This window comes from Cervus elaphus, chromosome 15 (assembly GCF_910594005.1).
Source record: "Cervus elaphus chromosome 15, mCerEla1.1, whole genome shotgun sequence".
NCBI classification, from domain to species: Eukaryota; Metazoa; Chordata; class Mammalia; order Artiodactyla; family Cervidae; genus Cervus; species Cervus elaphus.
The window spans coordinates 42,529,203-42,544,992 of NC_057829.1; the positions used below are offsets into that span (position 1 = coordinate 42,529,203).

The 15,790-nt window shown below is 43.0% G+C and overlaps 1 protein-coding gene across 5 annotated transcripts in view; it reads left to right on the forward strand.

The window, feature by feature from the left end:
• The window catches only part of WDFY4 (WDFY family member 4), a 255,952-nt gene that overhangs the window by 21,302 nt on the left and 218,860 nt on the right, over window positions 1-15,790 (forward strand). For all 5 annotated transcript variants that reach the window (XM_043926461.1, XM_043926460.1, XM_043926457.1 and 2 more), the window contains exons 3-5: window positions 11,640-11,754; window positions 12,619-12,731; window positions 14,751-14,885. In XM_043926461.1, the coding sequence (XP_043782396.1) occupies window positions 11,640-11,754; window positions 12,619-12,731; window positions 14,751-14,885 (363 nt within the window). The remainder of the gene's footprint in view (window positions 1-11,639; window positions 11,755-12,618; window positions 12,732-14,750; window positions 14,886-15,790) is intronic.

Consider the following 15,790-nt stretch of genomic DNA (forward strand, 5'->3'; position numbering starts at 1 on the left):
CTTCCTTATCCATTCATCTGCTGATGGGCATCTAGGTTGCTTCCATGTCCTGGCTATTATAAACAGTGCTGCGATGAACATTGGGGTGCACGTGTCTCTTTCAGATCTGGTTTCCTCAGTGTGTATGCCCAGAAGTGGGATTGCTGGGTCATATGGCAGTTCTATTTCCAGTTTTTTAAGAAATCTCCACACTGTTTTCCATAGCGGCTGTACTAGTTTGCATTCCCACCAACAGTGTAAGAGGGTTCCCTTTTCTCCACAGCCTCTCCAGCATTTATTGCTTGTAGACTTTTGGATAGCAGCCATCCTGACTGGCGAGTAATGGTACCTCACTGTGGTTTTGATTTGCATTTCTCAAATAATGAGTGATGTTGAGCATCTTTTCATGCGTTTGTTAGCCATCTGTATGTCTTCTTTGGAGAAATGTCTGTTTAGTTCTTTGGCCCATTTTTTGATTGGGTCATTTATTTTTCTGGAATTGAGCTGCAGGAGTTGCTTGTATATTTTTGAGATTAATCCTTTTTCTGTTTCTTCATTTGCTATTATTTTCTCCCAATCTGAGGGCTGTCTTTTCACCTTACTTATAGTTTCCTTTGTAGTGCAAAAGCTTTTAAGTTTCATTAGGTCCCATTTGTTTAGTTTTGCTTTTATTTCCAATATTCTGGGAGGTGGGTCATAGAGGATCTTGCTGTGATTTATGTCGGAGAGTGTTTTGCCTATGTTCTCCTCTAGGAGTTTTATAGTTTCTGGTCTTACATTTAGATCTTTAATCCATTTTGAGTTTATTTTTGTGTATGGTGTTAGAAAGTGTTCTAGTTTCATTCTTTTACAAGTGGTTGACCAGCTTTCCCAGCACCACTTGTTAAAGAGGTTGTCTTTTTTCCATTGTATATCCTTGCCTCCTTTGTCAAAGATAAGGTGTCCATAGGTCCGTGGATTTATCTCTGGGCTTTCTATTCTGTTCCATTGATCTATATTTCTGTCTTTGTGCCAGTACCATACTGTCTTGATGACTGTGGCTTTGTAGTAGAGTCTGAAGTCAGGCAGGTTGATTCCTCCAGTTCCATTCTTCTTTCTTAAGATTACTTTGGCTATTCGAGGTTTTTTGTATTTCCATACAAATTGTGAAATTATTTGGTCTAGTTCTGTGAAAAATACCGTTGGTAACTTGATAGGGATTGCATTGAATCTATAGATTGCCTTAGGTAGAATAGCCATTTTGACAATATTGATTCTTCCAATCCATGAACACGGTATGTTTCTCCATCTGTTTGTGTCGTCTTTGATTTCTTTCATCAGTGTTTTATAGTTTTCTATGTATAGGTCTTTTGTTTCTTTAGGTAGATATACTCCTAAGTATTTTATTCTTTTTGTTGCAATGGTGAATGGTATTGTTTCTTTAATTTCTCTTTCTGTTTTTTCATTGTTAGTATATAGGAATGCAAGGGATTTCTGTGTGTTAATTTTATATCCTGCAACTTTACTATATTCATTGATTAGCTCTAGTAATTTTCTGGTAGAATCTTTAGGGTTTTCTATGTAGAGGATCATGTCATCTGCAAACAGTGAGAGTTTCACTTCTTCTTTTCCTATCTGGATTCCTTTTACTTCTTTTTCTGCTCTGATTGCTGTGGCCAAAACTTCCAACACTATGTTGAATAGTAGTGGTGAGAGTGGGCACCCTTGTCTTGTTCCTGATTTCAGGGGAAATGCTTTCAATTTTTCACCATTGAGGGTGATGCTTGCTGTGGGTTTGTCATATATAGCTTTTATTATGTTGAGGTATGTTCCTTCTATTCCTGCTTTCTGGAGAGTTTTAATCATAAATGAGTGTTGAATTTTGTCAAAGGCTTTCTCTGCATCTATTGAGATAATCATATGGTTTTTATCTTTCCATTTGTTAATGTGGTGTATTACATTGATTGATTTGCGGATATTAAAGAATCCTTGCATTCCTGGGATAAAGCCCACTTGGTCATGGTGTATGATTTTTTTAATATGTTGTTGGATTCTGTTTGCTAGAATTTTGTTAAGGATTTTTGCATCTATGTTCATCAGTGATATTGGTCTGTAGTTTTCTTTTTTTGTGGCATCTTTGTCTGGTTTTGGAATTAGGGTGATGGTGGCCTCATAGAATGAGTTTGGAAGCTTACCTTCATCTGCAATTTTCTGGAAGAGTTTGAGTAAGATAGGTGTTAGCTCTTCTCTAAATTTTTGGTAGAATTCAGCTGTGAAGCCATCTGGTCCTGGGCTTTTGTTTGCTGGAAGATTTTTGATTACAGTTTCGATTTCCTTGCTTGTGATGGGTCTGTTAAGATCTTCTATTTCTTCCTGGTTCAGTTTTGGAAAGTTATACTTTTCTAAGAATTTGTCCATTTCATCCAAGTTGTCCATTTTATTGGCATAGAGCTGCTGGTAGTAGTCTCTTATGATCCTTTGTATTTCAGCGTTGTCTGTTGTGATCTCTCCATTTTCATTTCTAATTTTGTTAATTTGGTTCTTCTCTCTTTGTTTCTTAATGAGTCTTGCTAATGGCTTGTCAATTTTGTTTATTTTTTCAAAAAACCAGCTTTTAGCTTTGTTGATTTTTGCTATGGTCTCTTTAGTTTCTTTTGCATTTATTTCTGCCCTGATTTTTAAGATTTCTTTCCTTCTGCTAACCCTGGGGTTCTTCGCGTTACAGGCTTACATCAAGAAACAAGAAAAAAACCAAATAAATAACCTAACTCTACACCTAAAGCAACTAGAGAAGGAAGAAATGAAGACAGTTGGCTCTTGAGTATTATTGTCTCTTTAGTTAAAAAAGGACATTGTTCAACAATGATATCGTTCAATACCTGCTTAGGAGCCAGAGGAGAAACCTGCTCCTTTGGAAGCTAGGAAAGGAATCTGTGTCCTGACATGTGAGTGGCAGGGTGGCTGGTAACTCCAACACCAGGGCCTGGGAGAGTCAGAACATAAGTTGTGTCGATACGCAAACTGAGATATAATCAGTGGGGAGCAGCAGAGCAGTATTCCCTTCCTTGGTTGTAGATACACAGGAGAAGCCCAGCCTGTCCACTGGGCTGGCACTCTGGCTGGTGGCAGCTGGGAACAGTTTGGGCACAAGGAATTTCCTTTATTGTCTTAGAATAAAGTTCGTGCCAGTGAGGTCTGCCTTGGAGTTGAGTATGTTAAAATCTAATTGTAGAGTTGGAAAAGCATCCTTTTTATGAAGACTTAGTTTTTGCTTGACCACTGATTTTGGGATATTATTGCAAAATCCATGTACTTAACATTCAAAGTATGGAGAATATGAGATACTTTCACATTTGAAAATAAACTTGGATATCCAGGTGGAGGCTTTGGCAGATTTTTATTGGGAAATCCCTTTGCTAATATGTTTCATCTAACCTATTAACCAGAAATACTTAATGATTTCCAAAGATGACTCAGAATTTTCTTGGGATCATATTTATAGGATGCACTGAATACTTAGGCATGCCTTTCTGTAAAAAATTGCCAAGTAACTTATTGTTTATGAATTCATAATTTTCTCCATGTTTTAGACTGGTATTCTCCATAAATCCCATTTCACAGGTTGGATAACTGGTGCATAGGGAACATACTGGAAAAGAGCAACTAGATACAGAGAGGCCACTTAGGTTTCTCATTCCCAGCACTTCCTGTTCTGATGACTCCAACTTCTGGGAGGCAGTCTTACCCAGTTCTCAGATCAACTTTGCCTTATAAAAGGAAACATGTGAGAATCGCTGCCTCTCACCCACCAAGTCACTGGGAAAGTATATGGATTCAGCCATAGAACTGTATCTTCCCACCCCTCTGAGCAGCCCTAGCTCTGATGAAAGGACTCTGCACCTGAGAGCCAGGGCTTGATACCTCTTTGCCTCTCTCCAAATTGTTGATTTGAGAATTCATTCTTTTGTTGTACAAATATTTGGGCTTCCCTAGTAGCCCAGATGGTAAAGAATCTGCCTGCAATGCAGGAGATCCAGGTTTGATCCCTGAGTTGGGAAGACCCCCTGGAGAAGGGAATGGCTATCCACTCCAGTATTCTTGCTTGGAGAATTCCATGGACAGAGGAGCTCTTTATTGAGCTCCTATAGCCTCTTTTGGGCCTGGTGCTATGAAAGTAAGGAAGACCAATAGAGGTTTTACCTGTAACTGTCCAGAGCAGAGGATACTGAGTAGGACCTAAAATGTGTTTGTTTGACTTCTAGAGATTAAAAATTAATTCAGTTCAATCGCTCAGTCATGTCCAGCTCTTTGTGACCCCATGGACTGCAACACACCAGGCTTTTCTGTCCATCACCAACTCCCGGAGCTTGCTCAGACTTATTTCCATCAAGTCAGTGATGCCATCCAACCATCTCATCCTCTATTGTTCCCATCTCCTCCTGCCTTCAATCTTTCCCAGCGTCAGGGTCTTTTCCAATGAGTCAGTTCTTCACTTCAGGTGGCCAAAGTATTGCAGTTTCAGCTTCAGCTTCAGTCCTCCCAGTGAATATTCAGGACCGATTTCCTTTAGGATTGACTAGTTTAATCTCCTTGCAGTCCAACGGACTCTCAAAATTGAATTCATTCAAAAATGAATTGGTGCCATTTCTTCAAAGTGGAAAGTTTTCATGTGAGACTCAGATTTCACATTCCTCTTGAAAATATTTGTAGCTGCAATAGTGATAATTGGATGGAGATGGTTAGGGGCACTTCTTTAAACAGAAGATGGTCTTGGTCTCTTAGTTTACCCTAGTTCCTCACTCCCTAATACACCCAATCCACATCACTGATTTATGTTATCTGACCCTATATACACATTGACCTCTTGAATAGCAAGTGGTTCCTATTATCACCTAACATCGATATTGGTTCATATTTCCCAAACCCTTTCCTAATTACAGGAAGAATGATGGCCCTATTGTTGAACACATGGGATTTCGAGTCAAACAGTAGGGCTCCAGTCCCAGCTCCATTACTTATTAGCTGAGCATCCTTGAGCAAGCTACTAAATTTTACTGAGCCTCAGTTTCCTCATCTGTAAAGTGGAATCAATACCACTTTGCTAGGATACTGTGAAGGTGAGATCAGATGAGGATTGTAAAGTCCACAGCACATGGAAAGTAGACATGGTGCCCATTTCCTTTCCACCAGTCTCCTGGAAACTGACTGCACATGTGCAGTTTGAAATCCCATTAGTTACCATGATCCCCGAAAAAGGTGACAATATCTGTTATGTTTTGGATCTCTGGAGTCCATCTCTGAGGCAGACTATCACCAGCTTTCTTTTTTTTTTTTTTTTATCATTTTCTTAAAATCTATATTCTTTTAAGGCCCATACACTTACAAACCTGTTGTTCTTATTAAGATTTGACCAATAAAATCCTGCCAGAACTATAGCTCTCAAGCTTCTTAATTAAGAATTGGTAGCAGAAAGGAACACGGGGAAGGTGGGAAGTTGTTTTTTGGGGGGGAAGGGGTTTTAGTGCAGATAAAATCTGAGCTGTAGATGAAGCCGGAGGATGGCCATTGGATTACAATGTAAGAAGTCAAGCTTGTAAAAACTCTCTTCTGAATTGTAATATCCATAAAACAGAGTTCTTTAAGTTTGTTTGCAAAGAACCCTCTTAGGAGTATCAGGACTTAAAAAGCCATCTCCTGTGGCATGTGTCCAATCAAGACTTTCCTATATCTCTTTGAGTTCAGAAAGACTGCCACCCCTTGCGCTTGTGTTGTTTAGGGAGTTGACTCCAGGATGTTGCAGACAAGGAGGTGTTTTTATTGCATCACGCAGGAAGCAGCACAGAGCCAATGAATTCCCAGGATGCAGAGTGGTGCTGGCAGTAAGGATTCAATGGACCATTGTTCTTTCCCTGCCAAGAGCCTTGGGCTTTGGTCTTTCTGAAACCTTCCTATCATAAGCTCTTAGAGCAAGAGAAGGCCTTCCTCTCACAAGAATGGGCAGGTCCTGTTGGCCTCCAGTTGACTTTGCTTTAGGGAAAAGGGAACCTCTTGCATTCTCTCATTGCATATAGATATTGGGTAATAATAGATGGAGAAACTATAGTTACAGATGTAGTTATTGTAGATTGTCCCTAGAATATGTACTTTGAGAGAAAGCAGGCAGCTAAATGATAGGGATTCCTTGGCAATTAGTGTAAAATTCCTCCCTGTCTGGGACAGACAGTCTCAGGGGTGGGATGACCTGGGGAAAAAGGCAACTCTGTGCATTTGGTAGATTAGGGATACTGCTAATAGGTTCACACTGCTCCCTTCAAGATGTGACATCTGTGTCCCCTCCTCTGGAACCTGGATGGGTTTGTGATGGTTTGACTAATTGACTAGGGCAAAAATGACATTTCCAGGCTCAGGTCTCAAGAGAATTGTAGCTTCTCCCTGTCACTTGGAATACTTGCTCTTAGAACCCTGAGGCCATGTTGTGAGGAAGCACAGGCAGCCCTGAGTAAAAGCCCATGTGGAGAGAACCTAAGCTCCTGACATTGCAGCTGCACTGCTGCTGACAGCCAGAACCATTTGCCAGCCATGTGAGCGTGCCATCTTGGATCTCTTAGCCCTTGTTCACCGCCCCAGCTGAGTGAAGCAGAGAAAAGCTGTTCCTTCTGAGCTCTGCCCGAATTGCAGGTCCATGAGAAAAATAAATGATTGCTGTTATTTTAAGCCACTCAATTTGGGCTTGTTTGTTATACAGCAATAGATAATCAGAACAGTGGGTAACACAGCAGGAATCCATTTATTTCCTAGTGCTGGGGGATTGGAATTAAAACCAAGTCAGTTGTATTTGTGTGTGTGTGTGTGTGTGTGTGTGTGTGTGTGTGCATGTACACAGGTGTGCATAGGTACTCTTAGGCTAACTGCCCGGCCAGTGGTACAGAGTTTATACTGTTGGATGTAGTCAATTATTCTTATATAAACCCAGCATGGACTCAACTGACTATGGAAGAGAGAGAAGTGACATTAAATATAATAGCAAGAATGACCAAGAGTTATTTCCAAGTGTGGTATCCAGAGGGGATGGTGAGGATAAATACTCCTTCTTGTTCATCTCTGGCTCTAATCCACTTCAGAATGGGGCCTGCAACATGGTTTATTCCCTTCTCAGGGGAACAATATTTTTGTTATGTTAATAAACTTTTGATGCATCAGTTTTTTCTGCTTACAAAGGAGAGAATTAGTTAGCAGGGGAAACTCATGTAAAGTATCTGAAATGTTTGAGTTTACTTAAAGGCCAAGTCATCAAACTCTGCAGCAATGAAGAAATAGCGATACTGCAGTCACACTTGAAAACTAAGGTTCTCTGTCTTTCAAAGCCAAAGTTTTCTCTCATTTCCTCTAGAGCTTCTGTCATTCCTTATGCTCTGGAGACCAGAGCATCATTTTCTTTTTCTTTCTTCCATGTGAGGGGACAGCCATAAGACATGATGGTGCAGCTTAGAGAATGTAAGTAAATAAAATTTTTTAAAAATATTGAGCAATATTCTCCCAGCATGCAAATCCCAATTTGGGGAAAAAATTAGTTCCTTTTGAAAGCTGCCTTAACTCTTCGGGGTCTCCATGGTACCATTCAGTAAATGATTGCCTCTGTGCATCAAATAGCACCCCAGTGGCCTGAAAGAGTTCATGGGGCCTCCAGAAGTAGCCATCATGGTCCCAGGAAGGAGTGTGAGCCTTGGGAGAATCTGGCTGAGTGTACAATTACTGTTCAGCTCACAGTGGCCCAATTTGCTTTATTGTAGAGTGCCTCCTGGAGTCCCACTGCTCAAAGACAATCTCAGTGCCTCTGAGTCAACTGCCTGCAAATCAGCCTTTCGGGGGTTTGCCAGCCCTGGGAGGAGGCACAGGCATTTGTTAGGAAGATATCATAGAGTTCTCAGTCCTGGGGAGGGAAATAATGTTACCACTGAAATTCCCAGCTAGAAGGACTGACTTTTCTCTCCAGAGATTAACTTTTCCAGGTGATAGCTGGTTTGCAGGTGGTAGCCATACATTTCTTAGACATGCACATGCTACTTCAGTGTGTGTGAGATGATTCAACTTTTTACTCTGCTGCTTAACTGGTTATCTCAGGTTACCGTGTGGTTCTGCCTCAGTTTCTGTAAAGTAGGAATAATAATTATACCAATCCCAAAGGTATGTTATGTGGATTAGTGAAAACAATGCATGTCAGTGCTTGGCATAGTATTTGGCACAAAACCAGCAACACATTTGGCCATTATTCTGCATAATGTGGGTCCCATCATCATATGTTCACTTATTAAATATTTGTTGGAGGTCTACTATGTAAAATAGTGCTTAAAATTCACCTAGTTGTTTTTGTAGTTTTAGCAAAATTCTGATGTACTGTTTTTTTATTTACTTTATTTTATTTACAAAGGAAAGGTGTGACTATGTTCATTTATAGGGCTAACATTTTTTTAACTATTTCAGATACAAAGTTATGTTCAAATCAAAATAAATAGCCAGGTACTCACAACCCATATGGGCTTCCCAGGTGGTGCTAGTGGTAAAGAACCTGCTTGTCAAGGCAGGAGAGGTAAGGTGCAGGTTTGATCCCTGGGTCAGGAAAATCCCCTGAAGGCAGGCATGGCAACCCACTTCAGTATTCTTGCCTGGAGAATCCCATGGACAGAGGAGCCTGGAAGGCTATAGTCCACAGGGTCGCAAAGAGTCAGACATGACTGAGGCAACTTAGCATGCACACATACATATACATACACACCCATATAAAAGAAATAAAGCATTTCAGATAAACTAAAGCCACCTGTGTATAAATTCAAGGACTTATTTCCCTTCCGCTCACTCCCAATGGTAACTCCCAACCTGCTGAATTAACATGCCCTGTGTGAAATGATATCCAAAGAGACAGCAAGTTGTAAAAGTATATTATGGTATCATTCTAAGATACCTATAAAACTGTATGGGGAACACATGTAAATCCATAGCTGATTCATGTCAATGTATGGCAAAAACCACTACAATACTGTAAAGTAATTAGCCTCCAACTAATAAAAATAAATTTTAAAAAAGGAAAAAAACTGTATGTAAATTATACAATAATATGGATGTATTTTTATAACCATAAGTAATACTATCATGCAACTTATGTATAGTCTCACAAGTTTTTGTAGCTCAAACTTTAATATACTTTCACAATTTGCTTTTTCCACAACATTCTGTTTCTGGGATTTATCTGTATTGATTCAGCTCTATTTTTTTTTCTTTTTCAGTTCTATGTGATATCCTTATATAAATTTGTCACAAATCATTCATTATCCTATTGATGAATGTTAAATTTTTCCCAATCAAAAATAACATTGCATAAATATTTCTTATCCATGTCACCTTGGGCACACAGGCCAGCTTGTTTAGGGATATACTTACGAGACTTCTCCCTAGCACTGGAATTGCTGGGAGGTTGGACATGTGTGCCCCCTTAGCTTTATTTAATTGTGTTAAATGCTTCTTCAAAGAGGTTCTTTCAAGTAACTCTCCAGCATAGGGTATGCGGGTTCCATGGTTCCTCACTTTCCCTACATTTGGTATTGTCAGATTTTTCATTTCTGCTAACCAGAAAAGTAGAAAATATCTTCTTGCAGTTATAGTTCGCATTTCCCTGATTATTAGTAATTTTCTATTTATCTTTCGATAAGTTTCCTGTTGCTTCATTTGCCTGTTTATTAAAAATCAGTCTTTTTTTAAAATTGATTTATAGGGGTCTAAATACCAGCCTTTTGTCAGTTACATGCATTGCAAATATTTTCTCCCAATCTGTAGTCTGCATCCTCTTTTTGTATATAGTGTCTTTTCATATCAAGAAGAGTTTTAAAGGTTTTTACTTTTAAACAAACATAGTATCTATTGCAAGGAAACATACTGAGAATGATTTCCCTTTGGAAATTTTATGTCTTTCTCACCCTTTCTAGAAGGAGGATCTCAGCTTAAAAAAATTGGTCATGCCTTTGGAAAGGAATATAATTTAATATGGCTGGTGAGAGGGAGCAGTGGACAACAATCTAGCAAAGTTGCATTTCAGAGTGGTCACTAACTGCCAGGAATGGGCACAACAGCTTATCTCCCTGGTGGGAACCTGGGGTGAGGAATTGCCAGGAACTCAAGTTCGGGGCCAAGGATAGTCACTCTGCTCTGTACTCAGCCTGTGACAACATGGGAGAACAGAGGGAAAGGACTCACATGAAAAGCAGACGTAGGAACAGGATTACTGTGGAAACTGTGGGAAATTCTGGAAAGAGCCTGGCATCCCAAGCAGAATTGTAAGACTTCTATTAAATAGCATTTTTAACAATAATCAGGCAAAGTCTGAGGAAAAAGAAGACCAGATGGGATAGAGATGAAAGGGACAGATAAGAGAGGATTTTAAGGAAATTAAAATAAACGGGAAACTAAAAACAATGACAGCAACAACTTGGACTGGGAAAGGATTTCCTAAGCTTGGAACTAAATCCAGAAAGCAAAGGAATGGACTGAGAAATTTCATTTCATAGGAATTTCAGATTTCTGTACAGTTTACCAAGCAATACCACATTTAAAGATGAAATGACAGATTCAGAAAAATTGAGATAATGTTATAGACCAAAGGTTAATGATTTTTGTACATAAAAAGATTTTTTAAATAAATAAGAAAATAATGAAAACCCCAATAGAATAATAGGCTAAGAGTAAGAACAGACAATTCAAAAGGCATTAAAAGTGTTTGTCCACTCTAGTTACCCAAAGATTGCGACTGAAATGAGATATTTTTTCTTCTGTAAGTTTTCTTATTTAAGATGAAAAAGCACCACAGTGCTCTATGTTGATATGGGTGGAAAGAAATCAGCCCTTTTCCAGAGAGCCGTTGGAGGCTAATCTGTTAAACTTTTTCTGGAGAGTGAGTTCGTAGTTATTAATAGTAATAGGTACCGATTCACTAAAAAAAGGGGGAGAAAAAACACTCTTTTAATTGGATGGTATCACTGACCCAATGGACATGAGTTTGAACAAGTTCCAGGATATAGTGAACGACAGGGGAGCCTGGTGTGTTGTGGTCTGTGGGGGTGCACAAAAAGAGTCGGACACAACTGAGCGACTGAACAACGGCAACAATTGAAAATCCCACTTTTTTAAACCTACAATTCCATCTTTTAGAATTTATCTGAAAGAAATACTTGCACTACTAAACTAAAATATCTGCATGAGGTTTGACAAGAGTGTAAGAGGAGAATCAGTGAGACCCAGCAGTTGATGGTGAGGAAGGGGAGGGAGGAGGGACCTAGAGAATTACTCTTGGAATTTCCTACTAGAGCAGGTGAGTGCTTGGTAGGGTCATTCACTGAGACAAGATACACTGGGTTTTGGGGGAAGGCAATGGATTCAGTAAAGTATGTTCGGGGTTTCAGGAGCACGAGTTCAGGGGAGATGTCCAGAGTCAAAGCTGGATGTGTTTGGAGCTCAGCAGTAAGTTGAAGACTTCATAAGCACTAGTGTAGGGAGACAGTGGGAGTTGGAGGGTAGGTGATTCACTGGCTTTCCAGTGAACCTGGGAAAGTGACTGAGGCTGGCGGGGAGGTGATTCTGGTGCCTAGCTTTGTAGCTTTGACATCACTGAGTGAATCCTGCATGTTGCACTTCAGGCCTGGGAACACTCCGTGGGGATCATCTGCTTTCCCAGTCTTCAACGCCTGGCTGAAGATGTTTCCAACCAGTTTGCCCAAGAAATACAGAAGGCACTTGTGGGAAAGCCTGCAGGTAAGAGAAGAGCTGTCCTGGAGAACTTCATGGAGGGCAAAACAGCTCTTTGGGCTCCTCCCAGGCCTCTGGCTAAGCCCCTCCCTGCTTTCTAGGGGAGTTAAAGTAGAGCCTTTGAAAATGCACAGCAGGCCAGGTTCTGATACTGAGGACCCTGGAGAACAAAGGAAAAGGCTAGAAGAGGGAAGAGAAGGGGGACTTGGGAAATTTTGCTGCTCTTGGGAGGAATACACAGACACACACACTCACATCATTGACCCTACCCTATATATGTGTGTGTGATATATATACACACATACACACACAGACACCACTCCTTTCCCCCCGCCCCCACCAACACATACACACACACGAAACCAAAGTCAAGCAAATTTCCTGCTATAGGTCCTGGCTCACATCCTTTTCTTCACGGAGTTGGACCCCCAGAGCCTGGGCTATAGGGCTGATAGCAGAAGGAGATTCCAGGGGGAAGGAATAGCTTGAGCATGGTGTAGATGGAGGAATCCCTGTGACAAAAGGGGCTGTGTGACATAGAAAGTGGGGAGAAGACACTGGATTGTGGCAGGTCCACTTGCTGAGGAGCTTGTTCTTATTGTTTAGCAATAGGGAGCCACTGATGGTTGTTGAACAGGGATGGTGGCATAATAAGAGCTATCCTCCAAGGAGATTAATGTTGACAGAGTATGAAATGTTTGGTACAGATACAGGCATCACTGTTGGGCGTGCAAGAGGTGGAAGTTCCGTAAGGATGCTAAGGCATACCTTAGGGAGAGAGGGGCCCAAGGGGAGGGAGGGAAGCTGGGTGACCTGGCCACTGCACCGCCTTGCTGGTGACACTTTCTCTCCTCCCCACACTGTTGCCAGAGCAAGCACGGGTAGCAGCTGGGAAGCTGCTGCGATGGAAGGGAGATGTGGACGTGGATCAGGATGGTTACCTACTCCTGAAGTCGGTGTACGTGCTCACGGGGACAGATTCCGTAAGTTCCAGGCCCCACTGGCCCCGCCTCCCTGCCTGGGCACTTCTCACCAATGTCCCAGCACAGGGCAGTGGAATTTCTCAAGGGTGCTTTCTTTCCACGAAACTGATTTATTGTTTTTCCTCCTCTACACCCCCTTGGATAAAGAACATGGACTTCAGAGTCTGAAATCCTGCCTATTCACATCCTGCCTTTCCACCTTATGTGCCACTTTTTTTTGCATCTCTGTTGTGCTGTTAATTTTAAAATTAGGGATAATAATGCTTCCGTTCTAGGGTTAGTGTGAGGATCAATGATGGGTGACATGTGTAGACTATATTTCCTGTGTGTCAGGGTGGGGCTGGGGGCATGCCATGCATTGTACAATTAATCCTCCCAAGACCCTAGGAATCTGAGTACAGTGATGCAGCACTGGCGACAACAGTCAGGTCTGCCTGTGATGTGCAGCCTCTCTGACTCCATGCTTTGAGCCCCTGCTCTTTACCGCCTCCTGCTGAACTCAGACTAAAGGAGCCAGGCCTGTAGGCACCTGCCCTGTGCCGCACCAGAGATGAAAACAACTACTCTTCCTTCTTACCACCCAGGCCCCATCCTGGCTGTATTCATCCCACCATGAATTGGGGACCTTGAGTGATCTGCCGATGACTGATGGCCTCTCAGGCAGAAGCAGCCCCCAGAAGCTGTGGCCATCAGCATAAATGACCCAAAGTCCTGTGCAGGGCAGGTCCAGAGGTGCCTCTGTCTAGCGAGAGTGCCCGTCTGTGAGTGTCCTGGTGCCCAGACTAGGAACAGCAGGGAACCAGGCTGCGGCGGTGGCTGTCCTCTGTCTAATGGTGAACACAGGCATCTGACGGGCATTTGGAGATAGTACCAGGAAGGGGGAGAGGAGCACGGCAAATAGTTGCTCACCAGCGGGGGGACCACCCACCTGACATTTCCTCTCTGTGAGCTGCCTGGACCACCATCAGGGACAGTGACCTGGAGCACAGCGCCAGGGCTCTTCACTCCCTGAGGAAGGACTATTTTCTGCGTGAGCAGTAAAAATTAACCTAAAGCCTTGTTTTCTGCTGGGAGGAGCCTGCCTGCAAAGCAGTGAGAGAGGAAGCAGTTGGCTTTCTGGGGCGATGGTGCAGTTCAGAGGACAGGGAGAGACACCTTGAGCGCGGCCACGCAGGGACACATGTCCAATGCAGGGGACAGACATTACCTGCAGTGAAAACTTCTAGGCACCAGCAGCCTGGTGCTGGCCCAGACTGTACAGTCTTCCTTTCTCTTTTCTAATGTACCCACCGTTGTCTGTCAGATTAGTCAGTCGGGTGGGATATTGCACACTTTATATTAACCACACACGTGTTCTCTCATGAGCATGTATGTGTGCACACACACATGCAGAGGTCACCATGCAGTGGAGCTGCAGGCAGAGCCCATGGAGAAAGGCCCCGTGAAGCTTCACACTCAGGCTGATCCCTCTATTCTGACTCCTTGTCTCCTCTCTGTCCGGCAGCCCTGGGGCTGTTGAGGTGTGTGGCTCACCTACATAGGTGCTCACCTAGAGGGCTGTTTGGGTCAAGATGAGGTCTTGGATCTGAGCAAGGGGATGGAAAGGGCCCTGATCACATCCTTGATTCAGATGCTTGAACTTGTTCTCAGCCACCGCTTCCTGACTGAGTTCCCAGTTCCCTCATCAGGAGGAAACCTGTCAAAATCAGCAGTGTGATTGCCAGGAATGCCCTTGATTTCTGCTCTGCAGCAGCCCTCCCCCTATCCTTCCTATCATCTCTCTATCATGTAAAAGATATGTCTACCTAGCACACAATACACACTTTATGTAAACTTAATCGTCACAGCTGCCCCACTGGCCCTAAAGTTGTCTCCATTCTTAATTGAGAATGTGTTGCCGAGAAAGAGGAAGTGGCTTCCCCAAGTTCGTGGCTGAAAAAGCGGAGTTGGATGACCTCTCTGGTCTGGGTCTGGAGCTGTGTTCTGCAGCCCTGGGTCATGTCTGAACTTCCCTTGCAGGAGACGCTGGGCAGAGTTGCTGAATCTGGGCTCCCAGCCCTGCTCCTCCAGTGCCTTTACCTGTTCTTTGTTTTTCCTCTGGAAAAGGATGAGCTTTTGGAGAGTGATGTTCAAGTTCAGAGGATGTTTGTGCAGGTGAGTAGGGGGAGGGCTGGACTTCGTGGGCCAAGACCAAGCTTCTTCTTGGTCCTCCAACCTGCTTCTCCAACCTCCTCTGGTCTCTCTCTATCCCTAGCTCTGAGCCTCCTCTATTGTCCTGGAGGGCTCAGCTCACCCCTTCGTCCCTAGGCTCTGCAAATGCTGTGGAATCCCATGCATTTGGAAGAAAGAGTTTCTCTCCACCTCCTTGTACCTCTGTGCTGCCCTTGTTCTCTTCCAGAACAGTGTGCTTCTCTTCCTCCTCCACTTGGCTGCACCAATTTCTTGTCCTCCAGTCTGTGCTCTAGGGTCCTGCCTGCCCTCCTGGTCACCTGGAACCTCCTGTCTCTGGCCCCTGTACCTCTAAGAACAAACTCGCTAAGCCCCCCTTATGTAACTCTATAAGTGCTTGCTATGACCAGCCTTGTGCCATAACCTTACACCCATCACCTCCCTGAGTCCTCTCTTTCATCACAGGATGTGCGTGGTATTGTCATCTTCATTCAGTGTAATCTAAAGTATGGTGAGTAAACACGAGTCCAGAGTCCAAGTGTGGCTCAGTGGTAAAGAATCCACCTGCCAAGCAGGAGACATGGGTTCAGCCCTGGGTAGGGAAGATCCCCTGGAGAAGGAAATGGAAGTTTACTCCAGTGTTCTTGCCTGGGAAATCCTATGGACAGAGGAGCCTGGCAGGCTATGGTCCGTGGGGTCACAAAACAGTGGGACATAACTTAGCAACTCAACAACAATAAGGGTCATAGAGGAGGTGAGTGGGGGCAGGGATTGGAACCCTGGGAATCTGGCTTCTGAGTCTGCATTTAACCACCCTGTGGGGTCACCTCCATCTCTCCTCTCAGACACCATTTCAGGCCACTATCACATGTGGTGTGCTCATGTCATTA